General features: G+C 38.3%; 2 protein-coding genes across 5 annotated transcripts; one reads left to right on the top strand and one right to left on the bottom strand.

Moving 5' to 3' along the window:
- Window positions 1-584: 584 nt before the first annotated feature.
- itih6 (inter-alpha-trypsin inhibitor heavy chain family member 6) lies at window positions 585-13,322 on the top strand. 4 transcript variants are annotated; one of them, XM_016661119.1, is made up of 18 exons: window positions 585-1,167; window positions 1,635-1,670; window positions 3,817-3,971; window positions 5,796-5,906; window positions 6,012-6,259; window positions 6,613-6,782; window positions 6,861-6,977; window positions 7,093-7,264; window positions 7,349-8,893; window positions 9,367-9,393; window positions 9,699-9,701; window positions 9,807-9,824; window positions 9,922-9,969; window positions 10,049-10,072; window positions 10,147-10,242; window positions 10,320-10,433; window positions 11,349-11,732; window positions 12,688-13,322. In XM_016661119.1, exons 1-18 carry the CDS (start codon window positions 1,060-1,062, stop codon window positions 12,933-12,935), a joined length of 3,624 nt encoding a protein of 1,207 aa, XP_016516605.1. In that variant the 5' UTR covers window positions 585-1,059; the 3' UTR covers window positions 12,936-13,322. The 4 variants fall into 4 exon arrangements, with proteins under 4 accessions (XP_016516605.1, XP_016516607.1, XP_016516606.1 ...); XM_016661121.1 differs by having other exon boundaries at window positions 10,198-10,242; XM_016661120.1 differs by lacking the exon at window positions 9,699-9,701.
- A 1,897-nt stretch (window positions 13,323-15,219) lies between these two features.
- On the bottom strand, window positions 15,220-24,598 carry gdi1 (GDP dissociation inhibitor 1). Its single transcript, XM_007572968.2, has 11 exons — window positions 24,289-24,598; window positions 22,027-22,134; window positions 21,826-21,925; window positions 20,377-20,511; window positions 20,073-20,271; window positions 19,848-19,979; window positions 18,665-18,764; window positions 18,405-18,576; window positions 17,926-18,070; window positions 17,759-17,813; window positions 15,220-16,249 (listed from the first exon to the last, which is right to left on the bottom strand). The coding sequence occupies exons 1-11, from the start codon at window positions 24,331-24,333 to the stop codon at window positions 16,097-16,099; spliced, it is 1,344 nt and encodes a 447-aa protein (XP_007573030.1). The 5' UTR covers window positions 24,334-24,598; the 3' UTR covers window positions 15,220-16,096.
- Window positions 24,599-25,436: the final 838 nt, after the last annotated feature.

Consider the following 25,436-nt stretch of genomic DNA (forward strand, 5'->3'; position numbering starts at 1 on the left):
TCGGGCCATAGTCTGTCAGTCACAGTAGAAATGGTTAAGTCCCGTGGGGGAGTCAGCTCTCATTATCAGTCTTAACTCTGTTGCTACCGGTGTTCAGCGCTCGGTTTGTTCTCTGCCGTGCTGCCTGTTTACTGGACTGCCGAGCTGTTCATTAAAATTTTTCATAATCATCACAACCTGGGTCTGCCTGCGTTCTCATCGTTCTCATTCACCTCATCACCGCTACTTCTTGGTTTTTTTTCCTTGGATTTTTTCAACTTTTGAAACTCAGAAATGTTTTTTTTTCTAGATCTAAATCTAATTTTTTTTAAATCTACAATGACCCTGGTACGCCGTGGTTTTGCGAAGCCTCTGAGGAAAATGATCTTTCAAACATTTAAACATTAATGTGACATTACAGTAATTCACAGAATTGTCTAAATTCACCGTATTGGGTTTTTAAATAACGTGACAATGAAGGGCGTTCTCATGAGGATTTTCGCTGAATGGAGATAAAACTTTTTACATTTTCTAATCCATCCATTCTCTCTGGCAGTTAATCCATGTTGGGTCAGTAGGAGGGTTGAGTTGGTGCGTTTTGGGAACCTACTGGACAGAAACTATCAGAGCCAGATATTTATTTATCTGACTAAATGTGAGGTGAGAAAATACATTCGCAAACTTCAATAGGTCTCAACCGCTGCTGCACGGATTTATTTATTTAGGTTTTTCAAACCAGCAGTGAAAGGGGAGGAGATGGAGGCGTTTTCATCCAAACCTTGGAGCCGGGTGCCAGTCACCCCTCATTTCTCTCCGACCTCGGTGGCAGCATGTGTGAACCCGAGCCGTGTGCAAACCGCGCATCAGGATTGGCGCAAACCTCCCTCTGAAGTCTGAACCGCTTTTCTTTTGCTCTCACCTATCGCAGGTGTAACTCTTGATCAGGTCTCATTGTTAGGGCGCTCTCACATGGATCGGAGCTAAAATTACTCCCGCTTGTAGCTTGTGTAAAATGCGCCCAACGTGAGATCACCGGACGTTTTTCTTCGATTTTAATCTAAAGGTTGAATCGTTGCAAGCATGAAGGTTTTGAGGATTCAATGTTTCCTTCTTTGCGTTTATTACTGCGTACAAGAAGGATTATCGGGGGATTTTAAGACGCATCTTAGGAGGAATTTCCAATTCCAGGTAAGGATATATTTAAATTTTTATGCAACTTTCTGGAACACGCCTAGACTTAGTAAATAAAGGAGTAATTTACATCTGGTATGGGTTGTATAATATTTTTCCTGTGAAGGGTTTCCACCCTGCAGGTTGTTTATGTTTAAGTCCCACCAATGCACAGGATATTTGGTAATGGACTGACACAGCACAGACTTGTGTGCAGAATTAACAGGAGGCAGAGCGTGCAATCCTGTGTACAGTGAGAGCATTTATTTCCAGTTCCACTTCCCCTTCATTCATTCATTCATGAATGGCTAATTCAACTTGTTTTGACATAAGATCTTGACCCAACCCTCATTTGCTCAGATTGGTGGCGCAATTAACCCAGTTTTGACCTAATTCATTGTGCAGTTCAGCATTTCTGTAAAGCACTGATTCCCAAAAATGCATAACACAGATACCTGATGATGTTTTTGTCTGTTCTTTTCCAGAGAACAAAACGTCAAAGCAAACCAGCAAAACCAGTGGTGAGTTTCAACTGAGTCTACTGACACACAACACCAAATCAATCAATCAATCAATCAATCAATCAAATTTTATTTGCATAGCACATTTCAGCATCAAGGCATTTCAAGGTGCTTTACATAATTAAAAACAAAATAAAAACAGCATGTGACATTGAATAAACAGTAAGAAAGAGAGAGAGAGAGAGATTAACCAAGACGTCCAAACTTTAAAAACAAAGAGACGTTTCTGGTACTTTGAGTCATGCCGCTGTGGCTTTTACCTTCAGTTTGCTTCAGGGCTAACTAATCTTGTCTGTGTAGCACAAACCACAGCGTTCTTAAATACCAGTGAGTTGAAGGCCTGGAGTGGCTGTCCTCCTCCTTCATGTCGCCTCGTAATGGACTCATGTGGCCCACACTAACCAGATCAGGCGCCAACGTCCCATAAGTAAACAAGGGAAGGGCACCAAAGTGATGCATCTCAGACTGGCACAGTTAGTTTAAGATAACACTGCTTCCTTTCTGCTTACTCGCATACTAAAATAGCTCCTCTAAGACCTCTACCTGAACAGAGTTCATACTTGTGTCTAAAATCTGCTTTATTGAGTTGCAACACACTTAAATAGAGGAAGAAAAGCATGGGGGGAAAAAAATCTAATTTTAGTACAGGATTGCAAAATTGGGAAAATCTAAGTTGTTTTGCTAAAAACGTCAAGGTAACGGCTCAGTGGTTAAACAAGGGCACCGTCACACATTTTGTTTTAAAGAGTAAACCCACAAGCCACATAATTGCTTTATACTGTTTAAGAAACTGAAAATGCAACTCCGTGTCAAACCTCATGCTAGGTGCCAAACTTAACATTTCACTTGCAAGATTACCATTACTCCTCAGACTTTTTCAGATTTGGGTACAACCACAAATTTTAATGCATCTTACTGGGATTATGGACCTGAGTCTGACCCAGCACACCTAAATCAAATGTCAGATTGTGGGGTCCTTGACATGCAGTAAGGTTCTATCGAGTTCTGTTTGGCAGAGACACATGGAAGTTGCAGCATTCCTCAATCTAATCATCAACATTTTGCCCAATCATTTTTGCAAAAACCAAAATACTTGCACCTTGTCAGATTTGTTGGAGTGTTTGAACATCAACATTTGAGTCTTTCTGCAGACTGGATTTAGGCCTGGACTTTGACCTAAACCATTGCATTGCAGTTCTGGTGACTGGAACTGATGGAAGGTGAACCTCATCACCATTTGTAGTCTCTAACTGGGTTTCTGGCTCTATCCACATGACTTTTTATGGGCTTCTTCTCGGCACCACAAAGGTCAGATTTGTGGAGGAAAAAATGTTTCTCCATGGCATTGTTTGATATCATGGTGTTTAACTGCCATGGCTACTCAGCCTTGTAGTAGCAGCAAAACAATCGAGTCTGCAACCTTGGGTGAATTTCCAGTGTACTGCGAGAGAAATTTGATTAGATAGTGGTACCTGAACAATTGTTTTAAAAAGCACAGAAAGAACTAAATATGGATGTTAATTAACATTAGCAGCCAATGATAGATGTTTGTTTACATGAGTTGTGGCATAAAATTTACGCCATAGCTTCATAGCGTCAAACTGCCACATTAATTACACATGTCACAGACAAAAGTTATCAATTAGATAAAATTTAAAACTTCAGCAAAGTCCACCCCCCCAGGAAGGAATCATTTCCCAATGTCTGAGTATACCAGGCTCCAGTTCTGCTATATTCTTTCCGTTTTCACATTATGGATTAGCCAGTGTTCTGTACGACTTTAAAAACGTAGGGTAATATTTTATAATCTAAGACTTATAAAGAAAGTTGGTTCTCAGATTTGTTTAGGGGTGTAAGAGTCAAGAGGAATGCAACACTTTTAACATTTTATTTGTTAAAAAGCTAGTTTTCCTTTCACTTTACAATTATTTACTATTTATTGTTGATCTGTTATATAAAGTCCCAAAAAAGTTATAGTTCTGAGATAGAAATATATGTTAAAGCTCACAATACTTTTACAAGACACTAAATGCATCTTTGTTTTCCAAAGACATTGGCTCAGAATATTGTGTTTACATTCTGATAGATAAAAATCCTCCTTTATTTTCAGTTTTTGTGTTGTCATGTGTGTTCTTTGTGCCACCAGCTGAAGGTCACAGACTACCATGTCAGGTGTTCGGTGGCGTCTCGTTACGCTGTCACAACGATCCAGAGTTCAGTGTGGAACCAGCTGCCCATCACTAAAGAGGCAGCGTTTGAGGTGGACCTGCCCTCATCAGCTTTCATCTCCAACTTTACCATGTAAGAAAACCAAAACAAATTCATTTTATCTGCATGTTTCAGCTCCTACTGTAAGTATTAAAACCCTTCCACAAACACATAAAAGTAGAGCATAAAAATTAAAACATGATTTAAAAAAAACAGAAAATATACAAATATTAAGAACACTGTAATATTTGAAAAGACATTGGGATATTACACTGGGATTTATTTTATTTTAACAGTTTATTTTGGTAACTCACTAAGTGAAACACATTACAGAGATTAATTACGCACTAATTGATGTCTTCAAGTTTTGTATTAATTTTGAAGATTTTCCTCTTATAGTTAATGAAAACACGACTTAAGATTTGAATAGAAGAAGTTATCAGATTAGTTGCCGCAGCTGTGCAGATGATATACAGCTCTACGTTATGATGTTACCATGTGACTGTGAACCAGTTCAAGAGCAGAAAAGATGCTTAGAACAAGTCAATATGCCACAGCTCTATTCAGCTAAACAGAAAAAAACTAAAGTTATCTTTAGACCTAAAGAGGAACAATTTGAGTCACAGCTTCAAAAATCATCAATACACATCCACATCAAAAAGTTGGTAATTTCTCATGTATGTTGCTCTAAACAGGCGGGTTTTTAGTCTTGATTTAAAGGAACTCAGTGTTTCAGCTGTTTTGCAGTTTTCTGGAAGTTTGTTCCAGATTTGTGGCTGTTTCTCCATGTTTGATTCTGGTTCTGGGGATAGATAACATATTTATGTCACAAAGGGCCCTTTGGTTTCACAAATTGAGCTAAAATTCACATATTTCAAATCTTCATAGCCACTGGGACTAAACTGAGACAGATATCAGGAATGTTCTTGATGACGGCCACAATCCAGAGATAAACGTTTGGATAAATGGCATAAAGAACTTTGATTTCATTACTAAACAGCCTGGCATCTATTCTATTTAAAAATGCTAAATATAAGTAAAACAAACAAGTGGGCTTTGCTGGATTTGGGAGCGGAAGCAGGTCAGGAGGAGGGAAAACCAGAAGCTGAATGAATACCAGGCTTTGTAAATGGAAGTCAGAAAGTTAACAGAGAAAATGACAGAGGTTGGCCCAGTCACCCCTTTTTTCTCCCCACATCGTTTACTGAGGCAGCCTGCCAGTTTTCATACACTTACTCCACACAAGCCTACATCTACTGTATACTACATGCATAGGTGGATGTAGACTTCGCATGTGGAGTCAATATTTTAAGTATGTGTGAGCTTTTTTCTCATATTTTCACACACACAGGACCAAAACAGCCCTATCTCCAGATACCTTGAGGGAAATTAGTGTGGCAGACCATTACGTTGGTTCTTTGGCATTTTTGTGTGTGAAACTAAGAAGTCTGTGTTCTGTGTGATGTTCAGTCATTTCCTCAGCCACTAAGCCAGCCACATGCATAAATACACCCGGCACACACACTTTCCACTCTCTGCTTATGTGATTTCTGCTCTGTGTCCAATAAGACCCAGTTGATTTTAGTTGCACCTTTTTGCTCATTAGAAATATTCATTAAAAGACATGACCTTAAAGTGACACCCTGTCACATGACATCATAGATCTTCAGTCTTTTAGAACTGAGAGTATTTATAGATCAACCTGAGAAGATCAAAGTACCTCAAGGTTGTTGTTGTTTTTTTTTCATTTAAAACTCCCAACCCTCATAAGGCATGAACGTTTGCTTTACTAAACAAGTGGCAAAATAAAGTAAATCTCTCTCAAAAATTCACTTCAGTCCACTAAAAGTAACATAATCTGGCTACTGTGCATCACACAAAGAGCTGCTTCTTTCTCCTCTTCCCTCTATCCCACAGTGCCTCCAATGGTAAGGTGTATGTTGCCCAAGTGAAGGAAAGAGCAGCAGCCAGGAAAATTTACGACGCCGCTAAAAAGCAAGGAAAAACAGCCGGACTTGTCGCCACCAAGTTAGTTTTTTTTTAAACTTCTTGTGAGCAAATAAATTTTCTTTACATCTTTGTTTCGTAGAGCTTCTTAAAAACTACCTGAACTTATTCGTTTTGTCAATGCAGAGAAAGGGAAATCGAGAAGTTTCGTGTAGCAGTGAGCGTCCCGTCGGGAACCCGGATGTCTTTCGTCCTGACCTACGAGGAATTGTTACCTCGTCGACTCGGCCGCTACGAGCTCAGTTTGGGTCTGAGGACCGGGCAGCCGGTGCAGAACCTCACATTGGACGTCAGCATACATGAAAGGACAGGGATCAGTTTCATCAAAGCTCTTCCTCTGAAGACGAGTCGACTGCTGTCGAACTCTGCCCTGGGTAAGATGCCAGGAAGTATAATTTAAAACAGAAAAATCACTGAATACTAGTTTTATATCACTTGGTACGTTGCCAAGTGTCCACTGTGTTTATGAGAATAAATTCCAAAAGTCTGGAAATTCAGACACCATAAAAGATAGGAATTTTGTGTATATATTCCAGGGAATAATAAATATATAATAATGCAATTAATTAACTGACAATCAGCAGCTCTGACCTATTCCAAGGCAAAATGTCAACAGCTTTGACTATAGATCCTTTCCAAAGAATGATTTTAGATATTACATACCTCAATTAGCATGTTAATTGTTAAAGTTCATCAATATGCCTGATGAATCACTGCTTTCCTTCAGGTGACTCCAGCCCTCCTGCCTCCACTCGGGTTGAGCAGAGCGATAATTGTGCTAGAATTTACTACAACCCAACTCTACAGCAGCAAACGAGCGCATCCCCCAAAGGGTTAAATGCAGACTTCATCATTCAGTATGATGTGGAGCTCAAAGACCTCTTGGGTGACGTTCAGGTCAGCTACATCGTTCCACTTCTGGTTTGTCAAAGTCACTTGAATCTCACTAAATCTTTGACTTCTCACACCCGTTAGGTGTATGATGGCTACTTTGTGCATTTCTTTGCACCAAGAGGGCTTCCAGTGGTTCCCAAGGATATTATATTTGTCATAGATGTCAGTGGGTCTATGATAGGCACCAAGATAAAGCAGGTAAAGAGGAGAAAGCATCTGGAAGATGAAATACTTTCTCTAAAATAGCTTTACTTGCTGTTTTTTCTGCTTAAGACAAAAGTGGGTCAATAACACCATTGATTTCTGTCAGTAGACCAAGCAGGCGATGAATACCATCCTTGGAGACCTTAGAGAAGGAGACCACTTTAACATCATCACCTTCTCAGATAAGGTTCACACTTGGAAGAAAGGTCGAACAGTGCGAGCAACTCGGCAGAACGTGCGAGAGGCCAAAGAGTTTGTGAAGAGAATTAATGCAGAAGGATGTGAGTTGAAATTTGATGCCTTGCATCAAATGTATGTTGTTTGTGCCAATAAAACTGATTGTGTTGACTTTACTGTCGCATCAGGGACGAATATCAACGCAGCTCTTCTATCTGCTGCCCAGCTTGTTAACCCGTCATCCTCTGGATCCTCCAGCCGCCCTGCATCCCAGCGGGTTCCCCTGGTTATCTTTCTGACAGATGGGGAAGCGACCACTGGAGTGACATCTGGTGACACCATCCTTAATAACGCCAAGAAGGCATTGGGCTCGGTTACTCTGTTTGGCATTGCCTTTGGCGATGACGCGGACTTCCTTCTCCTAAGACGCCTGGCTTTGGAGAATCGAGGTGTGGCCAGGATGGTGTATGAGGAAGCAGATGCAGCTTTGCAGCTGAAGGGTTTCTATGATGAAGTGGCCAACCCTTTGCTGTCAGACGTCCAGCTTTCCTACATGGACGATCAGGCATTTGACATCACCCATACCCTGTTCCCAAACTACTTCCAAGGCTCGGAGTTAGTTGTGGCAGGAAGGGTAAAACCTGGAGTCAAAGACTTAAAGGTGTCAGTCTCAGCAACCGATTCAAAGCATAACATAAGCCTGGAAGATAATGTGCTTATTTCCAGTGCAAAAGAAAATGGGAGCAGAGGTTTTTTAAACTGCTCAGGAGAGTTGGAAGGAGTGTCCAACTTTGTGCGTCGTCTCTGGGCATATTTCACCATCAAAGAGCTACTACTGGGCAAACTCAATGCAACTGACCCTGCAACTCAAAGGTTACTGGCAGACAAAGCCACCAACCTCTCCCTCAAATATAACTTTGTGACCCCAGTCACTTCTTTGGTTGTTGTAAAGCCAGATGCAGATGAAGCAGCTCAGGCATTGACCACTGTGAAACCCACAACTACTGGCACCACCACCACCACCACAGCAATAACAACAACAGCAACAACAGCGCGCCCCATCGAAATGTTAACCACTAGAGTTCCCAGAAAGCCCAGCCTTAGGTTAGCCAAACCACACCCACCTCAACAACCTGCAAATAAACAGAAAACTAAGCCTTTGCCAGTGTCCCTGGCTAAAACAAAGGCTCCACCAACCAAAAAAACAGCCATAAACCCAAGTCCCAGTCCTATCAAAACTGCCCCAGCAACAATCTCTGGAAAAAAACTTGCTGCCTCCCAGGATGATCCTAAAACACCCCTTCATTCTCCAAAGTTATCCACTTCTCTTCTAAATGCTCTAAAAACCACACAGCCTCCTGCTCCTGGCAAAACGACCACTATCCCAACGACAACAACTATGCAAACATTGGATACCAGCACTTCACCACACCTCACTTCATCCAGAACCGACCCTGAAGCTGGAACAAGGAGAACCGGTCCTGGGAAAACATCAGGGCCATTTTCAGAGGTGGAGAATCGCACCAAGTCTGCCCCAGATCTTCATCAGTCTGAAACTCCTGCAGCCACACTGCGCTCGCCCACCCCGGCCTCACCGCCAGACGTTGGACACAACAGCTCAAATCTAGACGTTGACACCAATCTGAGCTTTGCCACCCTGGTGTTGGGAACCTTTGCTCCCATGCCCGGTGTTACAGAAGGACCAGGACTGTGGGAAGCAGCCGGACTTCTGGGTAAGTAACACAGTAGCTCCGTTTCCATTGACCAAGTCATTGCGTAACTTAACATTTTGATAATAATGGAAACCCGCGGCAATAAAAAAAAAACTCTCCCATAAAAAGTTTTGGCGTTAGGATAAGTTTTTTTTGGCCTTATCGAAATTGGTTTATTTTGCGAAACTGCAATGGAAACGCTGATCACAAACCAGATGTTGCCACTGGCGCAAACGTATTCACGCTTGAGTTTAATTGCGTTTCTTGTTAAATGGAAACACCACAGTTGGGGAAGTTGTGTTTTTTCGACAATAGCGGACTACTGACAGAATTTTACTAACATTTGTAATGGAAACGCTGCTACTGTCTGCTGTTTCTCCGGCTTCCCAACAAAATGAAATTCAATCAAATCAAAGAATCATTATGGATGAATGGATGGATTGAGTGCTGGTTTTCATATTTAATTCAAAATAAATCCTCTCTTTCTCCCCTAGATGTCTCTACCTCCATTCAAAGTGAAGGTACATTTCATTTGCCTCTAATCTATTTAGATTTTATTTTGTTGTTCATCACCTGAGTGTCGTTGGCTCCTCCTGTTTTATTTTATTCAAACGAAATTGGTGTCAAATGTTTATGCTATATTTTGTTTGTTCTGATGTCATTTTAAAGGTGTTACTAAATGTTTCAGAGGGGTCATCAAAGGTCAGCCATCCATTTTGTAAATATAGCTGGGCTAGTTGACCTTTGATCACCTCTGGAAACATTTAATATTAATATCTTTAAAATGAGAGCAAACCTTGCACAAATCAATTAGTTTAATTTGAAGAAGGTGGGGAAGCCAACTTCACTCAGGTTTTATAAACCTATTTCTAATTTGGAAAACCTGCTTGTGATCAAGAATTTAACTAATTTCTACTCTTTTCTTTCTGAATAGATCTGAATCTTGTTACAGGTATGGGCAACAACTCTTCAGTTTAAAACAAAATCTTTTCACATAAGCAGTAAAAGTGATTATTTTTTGTTTTTCAATGACTCCTTCTATTTGCCAGATTTTGATGCAACATATAATTATGACTACGATATCGGCTACGACACCTGTAAGTTATTTTTTTTTATTTGGTAAAACAAATTAAACATCTGATGTTTTACGTTGAAAACATTCCTGTGTTTTCTCAGGGGACGACAGCAGTGATTCATTTGGTGAGTGTTTCAAAGGAGAGTGTAATTCATAGTAGTGCTGTTCTCTGCAATAGAAGTCCTGTCATTGGTTTCAGTGCTTGGGAGTGAGGAGGACTGTCCTTTAGTTGAATGTCTTGTCCTTTTAGAACCTCAATCCAGACTGAACTCTGTGAGACTCTTCTCCTCATCAGGTCAGGATTTATTAATTATTTTACATCTCAAAGTCGTGACGTCTGGCTTTGTTTAGCTGCTGAATTCTCTGTTGCAGTGGATGGAGATCCTCATTTTGTGGTCCAGCTTCCAAAGTTGCACCAGGATCTGTGTTTCACTGTGGACGGCAGAGCCAACGACGTTCTCAGACTTCTGGAGGATCCAGAGCGAGGTAAGCATTCGATTCAATTGCTAACATTTGCTTATTCTAACAATTAATCGAGTAAAAATTTCTAGATTCTGCAGATTTTTCATTAACCACTTAAGCATATTTTATACACGGTTAGAAATACTTAATAAAAATGTAAACATTTTAATTTTGTATACACGTTTTATTGTCTAAAATGCATTTGCATAGCATTCCTTTTGTGAACGCTTGATCATTTGAAGCAAAGCATTCATCTGCAGCTACAAAATACTTCAACATGTGTGCAATATCACACTTGTATATATATTTTGTATATGGTTATTTTTTTTTCTGCATGCACCAATATTTAACACTTAGGTTGGAGTAGCTGTTGGCTTATAAGCAATTTCCCTTTGGGGATCAATAAAGTATTTTCTATTTTACTCTATTTTATGTGGAAAGGCTCATCCCTTTCTCCATTAATATTAATAATTAATTACATAATAATTGGACATAAACAGGTGCTTTGTAAGAGTTTTTATATGCCTTTTTGTTAGAATTTGAACCAGGTAAAGCTAAAACTAGGCCAGTTGAGTTCAGGGTAGAACATATTTATAGACAAAGGCTTTTTTTAATTATTTATTTTTATCTTAAATGCAAAATGCAGAGACGTACAGAGACATTCTGGGGCTCAAGTGGAAAAAAAAAGGCACCTTGTGCATCACACTGAACCACCAGCTTCTTTAGGAATATGAGGGTTTTTTTAAAGGCACTACTTGAATAATATATGTATTTACCTATTTCTGATCAGTCATGTGCTCTCTCGAGTCACACACAATACACTGAAAATAATAAAAAATTTCAGAAGGGCACCTTTTTTCCAGAGGAAAAGGAACCAGTGCTGTAGCACCTCCTAGTGTCTATTTTGGAGTATACACAGGGTGTGTGTTGCTCTTCCAGGTATCATTGTGGACGGTCACCTGATGGGGGCTCCACCAAAGCCTGGAGCAGAACTCCGTTCCCGAACGTACTTCGACCGGCTCACCATCTCCTTACCGGCTGGCAGTTCGGCTGACATCATGATCACCTTGACACTGGATGGGGTGGTAGTGGATGGGGAAGGAAGGGAGATCCTCCCCACCAATCAGCAAGGATCTGTGACCAGGCAGGGCATGACTGTAACCGTGGACAACCATCAGAGCTGCTGGATCGAGTTGGCGAAAGGAGTGCGCTTCCTGGTGCTGTTCCATCACTACAAACACCCCAACCACCTGCAGATGGCTCACCTGGGGTTTTACATCACAGATGGAAGGGGGCTGTCAAGGTCGACACAAGGCCTTCTGGGTAAGCAGGAGATCTTAAAATCTTACCTTTTGTCAGGTATGTTGAGTTGCAGAGTCTTTGGTTTAAGTAACGTTATTGCTTCTTGGTGAAAAATAGCTGGTGAGGAACACATCCAGGGTTAAGTTTTAACTTAAAGAACATATTTTAAAAAATCATTAACCAATCAATTTTCACTACAAAACCACAAAATCTTACCAAGTATTTTTGGTCAGTACTTGTTGCACTGACAGATTACTTAGAACATGAGAAAAATGTCTTATGAATGAAATTAGGGCCAGGTTAAAGGAAAAAAGAGAAATATGAGGATAAAGTCATATTACCACCTGAATAAAGTCATAATAACATGAGAATAAAGTCATAATATTTAGACTTTATTCAGACTTTATGCAGATTATCTGCATAAAGTTGCAGTAGTAATACAAGAATAAAGTTGTAGTATTACCAGAACAAAGTCATAATAATGAGAATAAAGTTGTAATAATATGAGAATAACATCATAATATTACAAGAATAAAATTGTAGTATTACCAGACTAAAGTCATAATGTTATGACCTTATTGTGAGAATTTTACTTATTTATTTTATTTTTCTTTGCCTGGCCCTAATACTCCACTGAAAAACCTGTGTGAGTTAAGAAAATGAAAACGTAACATGATGAAGAAGCTGATGGAGACTAAATTAACAAGGACTTTTTTATTTGCTTGTCTTTTGTCAACCAGTTTGCTAGAACTACAAATCCAAGGACATATACGCCACTGGCACAAAAACATTGAAATTATGAGCATTTGTAAGATTGTAATGGGTCTAAAAGTAACATTTATTAAAGTTATGACTTTTTAAGACTTTGAAGAAACCCTCTGTGTTTATTTCACTGTTACTTAAAACCTTAAATTATAATTTCATGGTGAGGAAATGTAGTTAAAGTTAATTATTGCTCCTCTTTATCTGCCTGCAGGCCAGTTTCAGCACTCTGACATGACTGTAACCGTGACAACCGATCGTCACCCCAAAAACAAAGACAGGGTTCAAGCGAGGGGAATCCTGAGGTGGGCAGCACAGCAGATGGATGTGACTTTACAGGACAAGACGGTGAAAGACTCGGTGCAAAAGCGCCACCTGGGCAAATGCTGGGTGGTTCCCAAGGCGGAGATCGAGAGACTGCTGAGTCACTCCTATGAGAGTTACGTGGTGAACAATATGTAACCCGAGCCGAGTCCACTCCACCTGTTGCTGGCCCTCAGCACGGCTCAGGTACCAGGACCCACACAAAGGACGAAGCTGACTGGGAGTCCGCTGGATAAAAACGACAGACAGAGGCGGTTGTGAAACAGGAAGGGCTGGGTGGCGCGGCTTGGAGGCAGAAAGGAGAAGTTAGGAAAATAATAGTTAAAATCTACAGTTACTCAAATACAGAACTGAACAGAGGCTCTTTATCTCTCCCTGGATTCACTTTGTGTCTGTAACAGAGACTCGATGTGTTTCTGGTCGCTTGGCAACAACAGATCATCTATTTATGCTGCCGCTTTGAAAGTTATTTATTGGAATGATCTTATATGTCGTTCTTTATAATGGCACAATAGGTCTATTGCAGATAGAAAAAACAAAGTACATTTCTGATTAAAAAAGTTTCTAGTTGATAATGAGTTTGAAAAGTTGTAAATTTGCTAGAAAAAAATAATGTTTTAGATTAATCAGATGTTTTTGTGAAAAAAAGAGTTTCAAGTCAAAAAATGTGCTAAAAAAAGTCTGAAATTTTCTACAAAACAAAAGGAAATTTCTGAATTTGTAAAGTTGGAAATTTGCTAAAAGTCCCGAAATTTTGAGAAAAAAAAGTTTTAAGTCAAAAATATGCTAGAAAAAACTCAGAAATTTCCACTTTTGAAACTCAGAAAAATTCCAGGTCAAAAAGTTTTTGATTTTTTAAATTCTGATCTTTTCCTGTTTTTTTTATATATCAAGAACATGTCTGAGATTAATCTCTCAAAATTTTGTAGTTTTTTTTTCTAGCAATTTTTCTACTTTTCCAAAATAAATTTCCCTTTTTTAGAAAAGATTTTTGAGTTTAATCTTAAAATTTTAGGGGTTTTTTTTGTCAGAAATTTACTCTTTTTTTATCCTACAGTGGTCCTAATTCGCTGCAGTATTCCTTTCTGTCTAAATCATGTGTAATTTTAAAAAAGCATCACTCCTTAAGCTGTTCAGTCCAAGTGTATAAGGTTTTGTATGTATGTGAAATTATATTATTCCTAGAAAATGAAAAAGAAATCCAAGGCACTTTTTCCAGGTTTGCCATGTGCTTTTTATTTTTCTATCATTTCATTTCATAGTTTAATTGGTTTTATTTGTTACACAAGACATTAGGTATTGTTCACATACTAGTGATCAAACAAGGACAGTAAGTTTTCTACTACTCAGCCTGAACTATTTCTTTTGTCAATTTTCGAGGGATGTTGTTGATAGTGGTTTTCAAAGGCCATACTGGATGAAAATAAAAACAGCAACACCACACAAGGCTTCTGTTCTCAGTAAATAAAAAAGGAGAGGATGGTGAGGAGAGAGAGAGGGAACAACAGGTAAACAATATTCCAGTTTTCTTCAGGTGACGTTTCACACATGAACGGTGCACAGTGTGAATTCAAGGCTGAGGTTGATTTTTCCTTCCACCAAAACATGTCAGAGGAACGCTAACGACGTAACATTAAATCATGGAATGATCACGTAGTAAGGTAAACATAACATATGACACAGCAAATAAACAAATTAGAGAAACAAAATTTTAAAATGAGTCAGCATTTGACGTCAGCAAGAATTTAAATAAATAGATTGTAAGGATAAGACACAGACATGAGATTAGTTTGGAGTTGGTAGAGGGTTGGTGGTGGCGGTAAAATGAGATGAAGCCGCTTTTCTAGCAAATGACAGCAGCAGCCTGTCTGTTTCCTCTTAGTTGTATGATAAAACCCTTAAACTGGTATGAAACAAAACAATTTCCCTTCAGCTCTGCACTCTCTGCTGATGTGAACTTTAATCGTCGCCAATAACAGAAAAGTCCAATTTTGGCACAAGACTGACCTGCAAACAACGTTCTGAGTTAAAACAAAGCAGTCGATTTTTCTGATGGTGTCCGTGCGTCGGAGACGGACCGGACGTTAAGGCTAAATGAAAGCAACTCGGTTCGTTCAGAATGGGTCGCACGTGTGACTGCGTCTACGCTACAAAGTCCTCCTTCCACCTCATATCTAGAAAGGGAACAACATCAAACACAAGGGATCAAACAAACAACCGAGACAAGACGGGGTGGTTCCACCGAGAGCTGAAATTTCAGTCTTCATCTTCAAAACCCCGCAAAGAAACCCAACAACATTCCCAACATTCAGTCTTTCCTTCATGCCACATTCCAATCTATTCCTATTTCACTTCTTCGAAGGCCATTCCCCCAAAAAAGATTCACAAACCAACATCTGGTCTTTGTTTTCCACGAATTCCCTTTTTTTTTTAAGTTCGACTTGAAGACCACAGTTTCTACCACTGCTCTGTAAACTTCATAACTTCAGCCAGTGAAATGTGCACCCATTATATAGAAATAAACTCTTTAATAATTTAACAAGTTAGAAAGTAAACTATTCAGTTTCAAAACTGTTGTTACATAACTCAGACAAAGAAAAGTGTTTATTTTAATTTATTTTTTTATGCAGAGGGGTTGGAGGGCGACAGGTATAGCCACTGATTAACTTGCCTGCTTGCACTGAGAACACAACAGCGTTGCAAAAGTGAGCACTAACAGTTGACAGAACAGCCCATTTATATGCCTGTTTGATCACATTTAAGTTTTCGCCAAAAAAAGGAGCGGCGTCTGTTTGAAGTCACGCAGGTAAAAGACGGGGAGTGAAAGCAGGGTTGATGGGAGCGGTCCGGTCCTTAAACCGCTGAGTTGATCCAGTCTATGTACAATAACTACTGTGTAAAAGATGCATGCATGCCAACTGGAGGTGACCCTGCGAGAGGATTTTACGTTGAGCTCAGACCTGCCGAACAGCAAAAGCCTGATATGAGAATGACGGACAAAAACGGACTGAAATGTTCTGAAAATCTGCAACAAGTCAAAAACTCACCCCTAACGATGAAGCTAAAGTTATGGTGATACTGTATATTTCACAACTGAAAGAAAGACCTACTCAACCCTGCTTTTCTGTGTCAGAGGAAGGGAGTGTTTGAAAAGCATGTATGTGTTTTTTTTTGTGAGCGAATTTCATTGAGAGTGGAGAGAGGGAGGAAGAGAAAAGAAAAGGAGGCAGACGCCGTCTCTCGGCTCCTTTTCCGCCTTCGCTTCTTTTTTCTGCTCCCAGAAACCCCTCAGACCGCCCTCACTGCTCGTCCTCCCCAAACACGTCGTTCTGTTTGCGCTTCATGTTCTCAAAGTCAAAGTCGGTCCCGGTCATGCGCTTGTAGATGTCCTTGATGTCGTTGCAAGTGGTCTCGAAGTGAGTCGTGGCATCGTAGGACCTCGAGGCGAAGACCTGGAAGAAAACAGTGAGAATCGACGACAATTTATGTATCATTTTATCTCTGATTTTCAAAAATGGTTGTGAATTTTTTTTTTTTTTTTTACAAATTTATGACAGCATTTCTTCTAAATTTCAAATAAAAATATTGTACTTTTGAGGATTTTAAGGTAGAAAGTGACAAAGCAGCAAAATACAGTGCTTTACCTCATAATACAAAAAAAATATGTTTCTACAAAGTAGTCATTGCTAGAGTTGGGCAGTAACTGGTTGTATTTACTTCAGTTGGGTTGCTAGGTAACGGCCTGGGTTTTACTGGGGTTGCTAGGTAACGGGCAGTGCCCACTGTGGGGGCCTCAGAAACTGCATAGAAAGAATTTAATATGTATATGTACTAAAAAAATTAATAAATGAGTCCTATGAAAGAAAACATGATGGTTAAAAAGAAAATCACATTGCCCAATTACACATTTATATATATACGACACTACCTGATATTTTACAAAACCATGCTTTATTTGTTCACATTTAGACCTGCATAAAGAGTGTTTGTAGACACACTAACACATCAAAAACATTAAGAAACGATGCTTAAGCAGCTTAAGCTAATGAACTGGTGCTAACGCAGCACTAGCTTAGCACTAAGACTGAGGCAGCAGATGTTTGGAGCTGAAAGCAGTTTTGAAAAAATGCAGGTGTCTAAGAAGCAGCTTTGTTTTGCATTTTTACTTTCACTTTTGAAATAATTTGCATGATAAAATATTAGAAAAAATATTTTTTCTAATTTTTTCACTGCTAGCTGAGCACACTCCTCAGCTAGCAGTGGAAATACATTATGCAGTTGCAGAAGTCTGCAATGCAAAATATCTGATCCCTGGAAGTTTAAAAGTGACCTATTGTGCTTCATTGAAGAGGTCTGCGTGATGTACAAAACATGTTCATTCAATCTTTTGTTTCACAAAATAATTTTTTGACAATGAGATGCACAACTATGCAATCATAGATCTTTGAAAAGCATTAGTAGAGCCTCCAGCACAACCAACAAGAATGCAACAAGTAGCTTCTGAATGATAAGCCAACAACAGAACACTCGTCTTTTCCAGTAGCCATTGTACGGCGCATAAGAGTGGTAAAAGCAGCTAACTGGAAGTGCTGGCAGTCTGTTTGGGGTTGCTAGGTAATGGGATGGGTTCCGCTGAGGTTGCTAGGTAATGGACAGTGCTTGCTGATTTGTGACGTTACATTCCAAAGGTTTTTGAAACGGATCATTTTCCAGACACCAAAAAACATTAACTTTTAGAAGCCGCAGAAACCCAAATGGAAGTACAAAAATGTGCAAAATGTGAAATTTACATGATACATCCAATTTCACAATGTGAATTCAAAGAGAATATTCACCAGGACATGAATGTAATGTAATAGTTTGAAGCTGAGCACATGAATGTTGAAAGATTTCACAACAAAGATCTTTTGTTTTATTAGCATATTAACCAAAAACTACACATAAGAGGGAAATAATCTTACCTGGCTCTCAGTGCCGTCGTCTGTGGGCTCATAAAGGTCACTAATAGCCACAAACCTGAGGAAAAAGAAACAGTAAATACTATATTTTTGCTAATTATCAAAACATTTCCTACAGATGCTGGGTTGTTAAAGCATAAAAGCACGAAGTGTCGACAGACGGCACGGACTTTTGATCGATGGGCTCCAGGAGCTCCAAGGCCGGTTCGATCTCAGCCTCGGGTTCGCTGGTCTCCACTGTGGTGCTGACGATGGCTATGTACTTCCCCTGGGCCGCCACGTTGTGAGCGTAAGAGATCATGCAGACGTAGATGTCTGGTCAATAAAAACAAAAAAGTCAATCAGAATCCCTTCAGACCTGGTTTAGGTCATTTGTCCACTTAAACATTCAGACTTTTTTAACAAAGGCGCCTCCATTTTGGCTGATTACATGGAGTATAGCTTGAAATAAGTTTTATCACATTTTGTGTCAATTATTATATAATGCGGTTTTACTGATGTTTAAATAAATTTTAAAACCTTACATAATGCGACATTACAGATTTTTAACTGTATTTTTAAGATGACGGAAAAGAATCTACCTCTGGTAAATATGTGCCGTTTAATCAAACGTAATCAGATCCTGCAGTTGTAATGCAGTAATGCTCACCAGAGTTGCGGTTGACCTGATTCTGAGGGATGATGATCTGGCAGGAGTTGGCGTCGTTGGTGTTCTTGATGGGGTGGCTCAGGATGCAGATGACCCGGATCACCTGACCCGCCTTACGGACACGGTCCGGGATGTAGCTGGGGTCACAGATGAGCTGCTTGCACCGAGCCACCTGCAGACAGCAGGAGAGAAATGCATACATCACGTTTAAAGACACTTATAGTTATTACATAAATAATAACATACCCCCGCTGTCATACCTCGCCTTCTGACTTCACTCCAATCACTTTGCCACCCTCCATTACGATGTCATCTACGGGCTTGTTCAGCATGTAGGTTCCTCCGTAGATTGCGCTCAGCCTAACAGACGAATTAAATCAAATTAAATGGAGGGTTTTTTTTTTCACCTTTACTGTTTTTTACAGACATAAATTCAAACAATTAATTCTTATGTTACTGCAGAAGCATAATTTCACACATCCTTCAATCTGGGTACATTAATTCAGAGGGAAAAAATTAAGTTAACTGTTTTCAACAAACTTATATACCACTGGTTTTCTATAGGATTGAAAAGGACTAAGCTGTTCAGATATGAAATCTGATTCTTTTTTTAGGTAACCAATTCTGTGGTTACCTAGAAAGTTAAAGAAACTATTTTCAGTATTTTCAGTAAGAACAAAGTTTTCAGAACTGCTGAATTAGAAAAAAACTGTCCCATTGTATCAAATATCCTCTGCTGTATCTAACAGTGGATCTTGTGTACTTTCCGCACATTTATTTTTTTCTAGAGCATTTGTATTTCAATCTCTGTACTCCCACCAGCCCTGTTTAATCTGCTTCTTTCAAACTCCAGTCCGTTTGCCTGAAAAGTCCGGTTCATTTGGGGAGGTGTGAATGAGCAATCGACCTTTGGTTGGGACCAAAAATGTGAACTCTAGTTTGCCTAAAAACCTTGGTCTCGGTTCAGTTGGCGCAGTTTGAATGTGTTTGTAAACACAAAAGCAGGAAGTGGACAGCAGCGCACGGCATTCTGGGTAAATACAACAAAAACAAACATGCAAGTCTATCGCTAGCGGGAGAAATCACTTAGTCTTTTTACCAGCGACAAAAGAGAAATCCTCCAACCAGTAAAATCGTTACTCCAGTTTTGTTGACATTTTGTGAAGGAGGAAGTTGTGTTCATTTTCTTTTTCTGAGGTTTTCACGTTGTTTCCTTCAGTAATTCTTGGTGCAGCGCCACCACTGGCGAGGAGGGGAACAGTAATTGTGCAACTGGTGATATGTTAAAAATCACTTCTTTACATAGAAATGTTTCTTTCCCGAATAAATGTACTCAAACTAAAGGCTTGATTTTAAGGGTGAAATTATGCAATAAAAGAGGAACAAGCTTTTTTCTCCTTTGTACAGAAAGTTTGAATAAACAATGAGAAATAATTTAAAAACCTGGCAAATCCCTGCGGCAGCTCCCCCAGACCGTACAGCGGGTAGAGGTAGGGGCTCTTTCCATAACGTGCCAGAGATTCGCTGTACAGTTTGATACGATTGATCGTCTCCAAACAGGGAACATCAAGATAGCTGGATCCAGATACAAAACAATCAAGTAAATCTTTACATTAAATTCATGAAATATTTGTAATTTTTTTCAAATTTCTTTTTTCCCACTCTTACTCATCTGTCCGGTAGAGGGCCAGGGCGTGGCCAGTGAAGTCGATGACGTCCTGGCCCAGGTCAAACTTCTTGTAGACGTCCCTCATGGTGGTGGTTTTAGGGTCAACCCCCTCAAAGGTCTTGGGGTCGTTCTCGTCAAAATTGGCCACAAAGACCAAAAACTTCCGAAACCTTCTCTTCTCGAACATTCCCATCAGATCTAGACGTTAAAATAAGACGATTCATCTCAAAATGTACCAAGAAGCTGTTACAAACGAGAGCAGCTCTTTGTGAATTTGTATCCGAGGAGTTTTGTGGGTCTTACTGGAAGCCAGTGCCTCTGTCTCGGTTGACGGCACCTTGTAGATTTTTCCTCCTTTGTAGACGAAGCTTCCCTCCACCACTTTAAAGTCCAGGTACCGAGTCACTTCTGTGTATAGCAGCATCTTCACAAGCTGACCTAAAATACACACACTCGTTCTTTGAATCTTTCACTGCAAAAACACAAAATTTTACGAAAGTATTTTTGGCTTAATTTCAACTGCAAATATTTCAGTACACTTGAAATATTTTTTCAGCATTAATTCCTTAATATTTATTAAAAAGTGTTACTTCTACTGGTAGATTATTTCACTTGAAATATGAGAGAAATATATTGTTTTAAGTAAAAATAATATTCTTTTAGTACTTTTTTAAAATTAATTTTTAAGGAATTATTTAATCAAATCTAATTCCAATATCTTCCTGAAATGTTACTTTTGACCTACTTATCACTTATTTCAAGTGCATTAAAAAGCTAGACTAAAAATACTTGGTAATATTTTATTACCATCTCATTTTATCTTACGTTTTTGATATTTAAGTTTCTACATTGACCTTGAAACGAATATTATCCCTGGGAAAACAGGAAGCCTCACCGTATTTTAATGAGACTTTAAGCAGAACAGCCAACACAAAACACCACATGATTTTGAAACAGGAAGTAGGAGAAGAATGGTTTTCAAATGGATCAAAGAGCTGAAACTGTGACATGAACAGGCCTGTCGCAATAAGCAATAAATCAATTAATCACATGATAAATTAAAAGAAGATCAATAATTTCCATTAGCATGATTTATTGTTTTTGTCTTTCTACCAAAACCTGGATGAAAAAAGTCTTCAGTCTGGTGCTTTGGTCTCAACTAACCCATTTTTTGAAGGGTGATTTTGTTTACAGACACTTCATAACTAATTGTTGTTTGAGTTGTTTTCTTTATTTACTTTCCATATTTAAAATGTTTTTCAGTTCCAGTGTTAAGTGCTCATTAAAATTTAAAATTTATTGATGTTTGAGATTCTATTCTTGCATTATTGTGCCATTACTATTATATTACATGAAAATAGCCTCAAAATAACAACATTATTGTTTATTTTAATAACTTCTGGGACAATTTATTGTCCAGGAAACCTTATTAATGTGACAGGCCTGCATTCATGATCCATCTTTCATTACAGTTACAGTTGGAACTATTTTTGGGGGTCTTTACCAACTTTAAACATATTTTCACCATAACTCGGTGTCAGGAAAATTGGATGGAGAACATCTGTGCACATCAAATTTCACATTCGTAATTGGATTTCAGTCTGGACTTTGACTGGACCGTTCAAATATATGAACACTTAACCATTACTGTGCTTCTTTCTGTTGGAAATCCCAATAAGAAGATAAAGTGTGTGGCTGTGACGTGACAAAAAGCGGAAAAGTTTAATGCAGTTTATTTAAGCTGATACTGACCATTAGCCATGAGGAACTTGGGGATGAGATCAACGTTCCAGTCCCTTCCTCTGCCCATCGACTCCGGTGGGCTATCGGGGAGAGTAAAGCGCTTGTAAAGCTGCAGGACATGAAAGAGAAAAAGCAAATTAAATCAGCTCTTATGAATTAACAAAAATGTGATAAACTAATTCTTTAAATATGATTTGTTGTCCACCGTACCTCTTCCAGCGGTGTAATGGAAGAGCTTTCCCCACCGTAGTAAGGGTTCCTGTCCATGTGCAGAACCTTCTTCCCATTCACAGACATGATCCCAGACAGAATGCATTCCTGCATGAAACATTTAAACACCCAGAAAACACTCAGAAAACAAACAACCAGAGATCAACTAACAAAAGCTAACAGTACACCACCACAACCAGAACACAACTGCTGCACTGTTACTGCAAACTTCTATAAAAAATGCATTTTGATGTTCAATATCAAAAATAAATCCTAGAATAAATTTGTCTTCAAACGTGCAAAAACAATGACGATAACCATAAAGAGTACTAATCATTTCACCCCAACATAAATGTTTCAGTCTAAATCTTTACATCCAAAAAGGAGCTGAGTGTCACGGGACGCCTCACACTAACCACAAATTATTTCAAACACAGCACAAGAAATTTCTATATTCTGTAGAGAAATGTGATCAGAGTTGATCCAAAGTATAAAATAACTTTGTAATTGTTTAGTCACCCTGCTGGCACAGGACACGTTTATAAAAGGACTTGTTGAATGTATATTTAGTTATTTTATTGTTACTTTACACAATTCTACTGTGTTTCATAACCTCTGTAAAAAAATGTTTGTTGATCAATAACTAATAATCTAATCTTTAAACGTCACCCCTCTTCTCTGACTCTCCAGCATTTGTAATAATTTCAGTCGGTTCAATTGGAAAAACGGCTGCAAATGAAGTTCTGCTAGGAGCTACTTGCTATCTGGTAATGATAAATATATATAAATAAATCTTTAAAAAATATTCGTCCATCGATCTTTTATACAAACTCAATCAAATTATTTCATATTTGATCATTTCAAACCTCAAAATGGTCAAAAAGTTGAAAATGTTACATATATACAAGCAAAATATATGTTAAGTAAATAGGGAAGTAAGTATTATTATTATTATTATTATTATTATTATTATTATAACTACTAAATAACTAAAAAAGTGTCACTGGCCATGGATTTGTTACAGGTAAAATATAATGGATCTTTGAATTATTTATGCTATAAATTATTTAATAAATGGGTATTTTTTTACTTAAGGTTAGAGGATTGTACATAAAATCATGAAATAAATTTTATCATTTCCAGATGCAAAATGGTCAAAAATCAAAGCAGAAACTTTTACATGGATATGTGCAAAATAATAAGTGAATAGAAAAATAACTTTTATTATTATTGAAAATAACTATAAGTAAATTAAAAAACAAACAATGTAACAAGATATATTGGGTCTTTGGATCATGTATGTTATAAATAACTAAGGAAAGGGATATTTTTTACTTAAATTTAAAGGACTTTACATAAAATAAATGAAATTATGGACAACTCTGACCGTATTAGAAAAAAACAGTTTCTTCAGTCAGAGGCTTCTTCAAATTCACTGTAATACAGACTGCTACAGGAGAACCATCACTATCAATAAATAACTATTTGAAATTTTTGAACTAATGAGTTACAAACACATTAAATTGAATTTGAAGGTTATCATGGCTATAGAAAGTTAATATTAATATTAATAATAACTTGTTTAATTATGTTTTAGATACCGTGCTTATTAAGTGAATTAACTCTAATCACATCTTATTAAATTGTTTTTTAATATAGTTTTTATTTTCTTTATTAAACGCATTGTTATTATTATTTTAGATAATATATAAATAAATGTTAGAGAGGCGTGTGACACATTAAACCTATCTAAATATAGCTGCAAATACAAACATGATGGATATGAAGCGATCACATCTTCCTGGCCGGCGTGTTTCTGTCGCAGTGCGTGTTTAGGGAAAGTAAAGCCGTGAATAAAAAGCTGTGCCATAAGGCCTGCGCCAACCCCAGGATGGAGGCCTGTCTATGCAAAGAGAACCATGACACACTGAAGGGTTACGCCTAAAAGATGCTACAGGGCGTAACACAACACTGAGCACAGTCTGCAGCCGAAATAATAAGAAAAAAATATTTAAAAAAATCACCCAGCTGACTCTGAGATCTGCGTGCTTCTTGGTGACAGACGAGGAGCTCAGTTGTAGTTTTATTTAGCGATATTTCTAATGCGTAAATCCAAACACAATTATCTGATGTCACAGCGCACAATTGCAGCTGAGGCTTTCACTCCAGAAACGATAGCAGGCCTTATCTCTGTCTCTGTGTGTGGAGGGGGGAAATCATTTAAAAAGTTCACAAACTCTGTGTTTATTTGTCTCTACTCACTGTGAGTCCGGTGCCCAAAACGATCACATCATATTCCTCATCCATGTTGTATCACCGCCTCTCCCGTCTCGCCCTCTTTTTTTCAGCCTTGGGAAATGAAAGGGTGCTGAAGGAAATAATGCCAGTGGGTCCACAAAAAAAGCTGAGAAATAAAATTCCTGTGTTTTCTCTCAGGCGTGGCTGCTTTAAAAGGCTCTTCAGCGGTGCGTGTTATTTATTAATCATTGGACATTAATGATCAATGGGGAATACAGCCCACACTGTCACCGGCGGAGACGACCAAAGATGGCCCTGTCCGTGGAGCGATAGAGAACAATGTCACTGCGCGTCGGGAAATAGTGCGCATCCTCCTCTCTCTCCCATCTTCCCATAGACGTAGCGAAGCAGAGACGATGCGTCAGCGCGTCCGCCATATTGTGAGTGGAACGTTCGCCTTGGAAAGCAACATTTACGTTTCAAATGATTTTGCTGAATTAATTTCTGTACAATATATGTTCTGTGTAGTCCAAATGTTAATTAAACAATGCTGCAAAAAATATATGAAGAATCATTAAATTGTATGTTTTTCTTATCACTTTTATTTACTGTTCAATAATTATTACATTAATTTCACATAAATGTTGCCTCATAACTTCTGATTTTAGTTGGTAACTAGTTCCATTCAGAGTTGGGTAGAAACTAGTTACATTTACTTGAGCAACATTTTTGAAAAAAGTATTTTTACTATGCTGTACTTTGTACTTTTACTTGAGTAAGTTTATTAGTATATTCTTAACTGAGTCAAATTTCTACCCAGAATGAAACTGTTTTAACAAAAAATTCACCAAACACACACATGCAAGTTTTATTAGAGTTTCAAAAGTTTTTTTATTGAAAGAAACTGATTTGGAATTTTTTTTTTCTTTTGCCTGATTTTATTTTTTCGTCTTTTATATGAATTATCGTTAATAAAATACTAAAATTTCCACGTAAATGTATGTCCACCTCTGGTTCTGTAGTAGAATTTTTTTTTATCAAGTAATATATTATGACTTTTTAAATCTGATGTGAAATATCTCACCAAATAAATTTTTTTTACCACAATTGCCCCTTTTAATAAGAAAATATGTAATATGTAAAATATGTAATATTTTTTCCATTTTTTCCTA

This window comes from Poecilia formosa, unplaced genomic scaffold (assembly GCF_000485575.1).
Source record: "Poecilia formosa unplaced genomic scaffold, Poecilia_formosa-5.1.2 Scaffold312, whole genome shotgun sequence".
Lineage (NCBI taxonomy): Eukaryota > Metazoa > Chordata > Actinopteri > Cyprinodontiformes > Poeciliidae > Poecilia > Poecilia formosa.

Bases quoted from the DNA above. Each gene is read 5' to 3' on its own strand.
- itih6 (XM_016661119.1), top strand. From the start codon at position 1,060: ATGAAGGTTTTGAGGATTCAATGTTTCCTTCTTTGCGTTTATTACTGC. The intron at 1,168-1,634 runs GTAAGGATATAT...GTTCTTTTCCAG, and splicing joins GGAGGAATTTCCAATTCCAG to AGAACAAAACGTCAAAGCAA. The intron at 10,073-10,146 runs GTGAGTGTTTCA...CATTGGTTTCAG, and splicing joins CGACAGCAGTGATTCATTTG to TGCTTGGGAGTGAGGAGGAC.
- gdi1 (XM_007572968.2), bottom strand. From the start codon at position 24,333: ATGGATGAGGAATATGATGTGATCGTTTTGGGCACCGGACTCACA. The intron at 19,980-20,072 runs GTAAGAGTGGGA...ATCTGGATCCAG, and splicing joins GCCCTCTACCGGACAGATGA to CTATCTTGATGTTCCCTGTT. The intron at 18,765-19,847 runs GTTTTTAAATTA...TTCGTCTGTTAG, and splicing joins CTGCCGCAGGGATTTGCCAG to GCTGAGCGCAATCTACGGAG.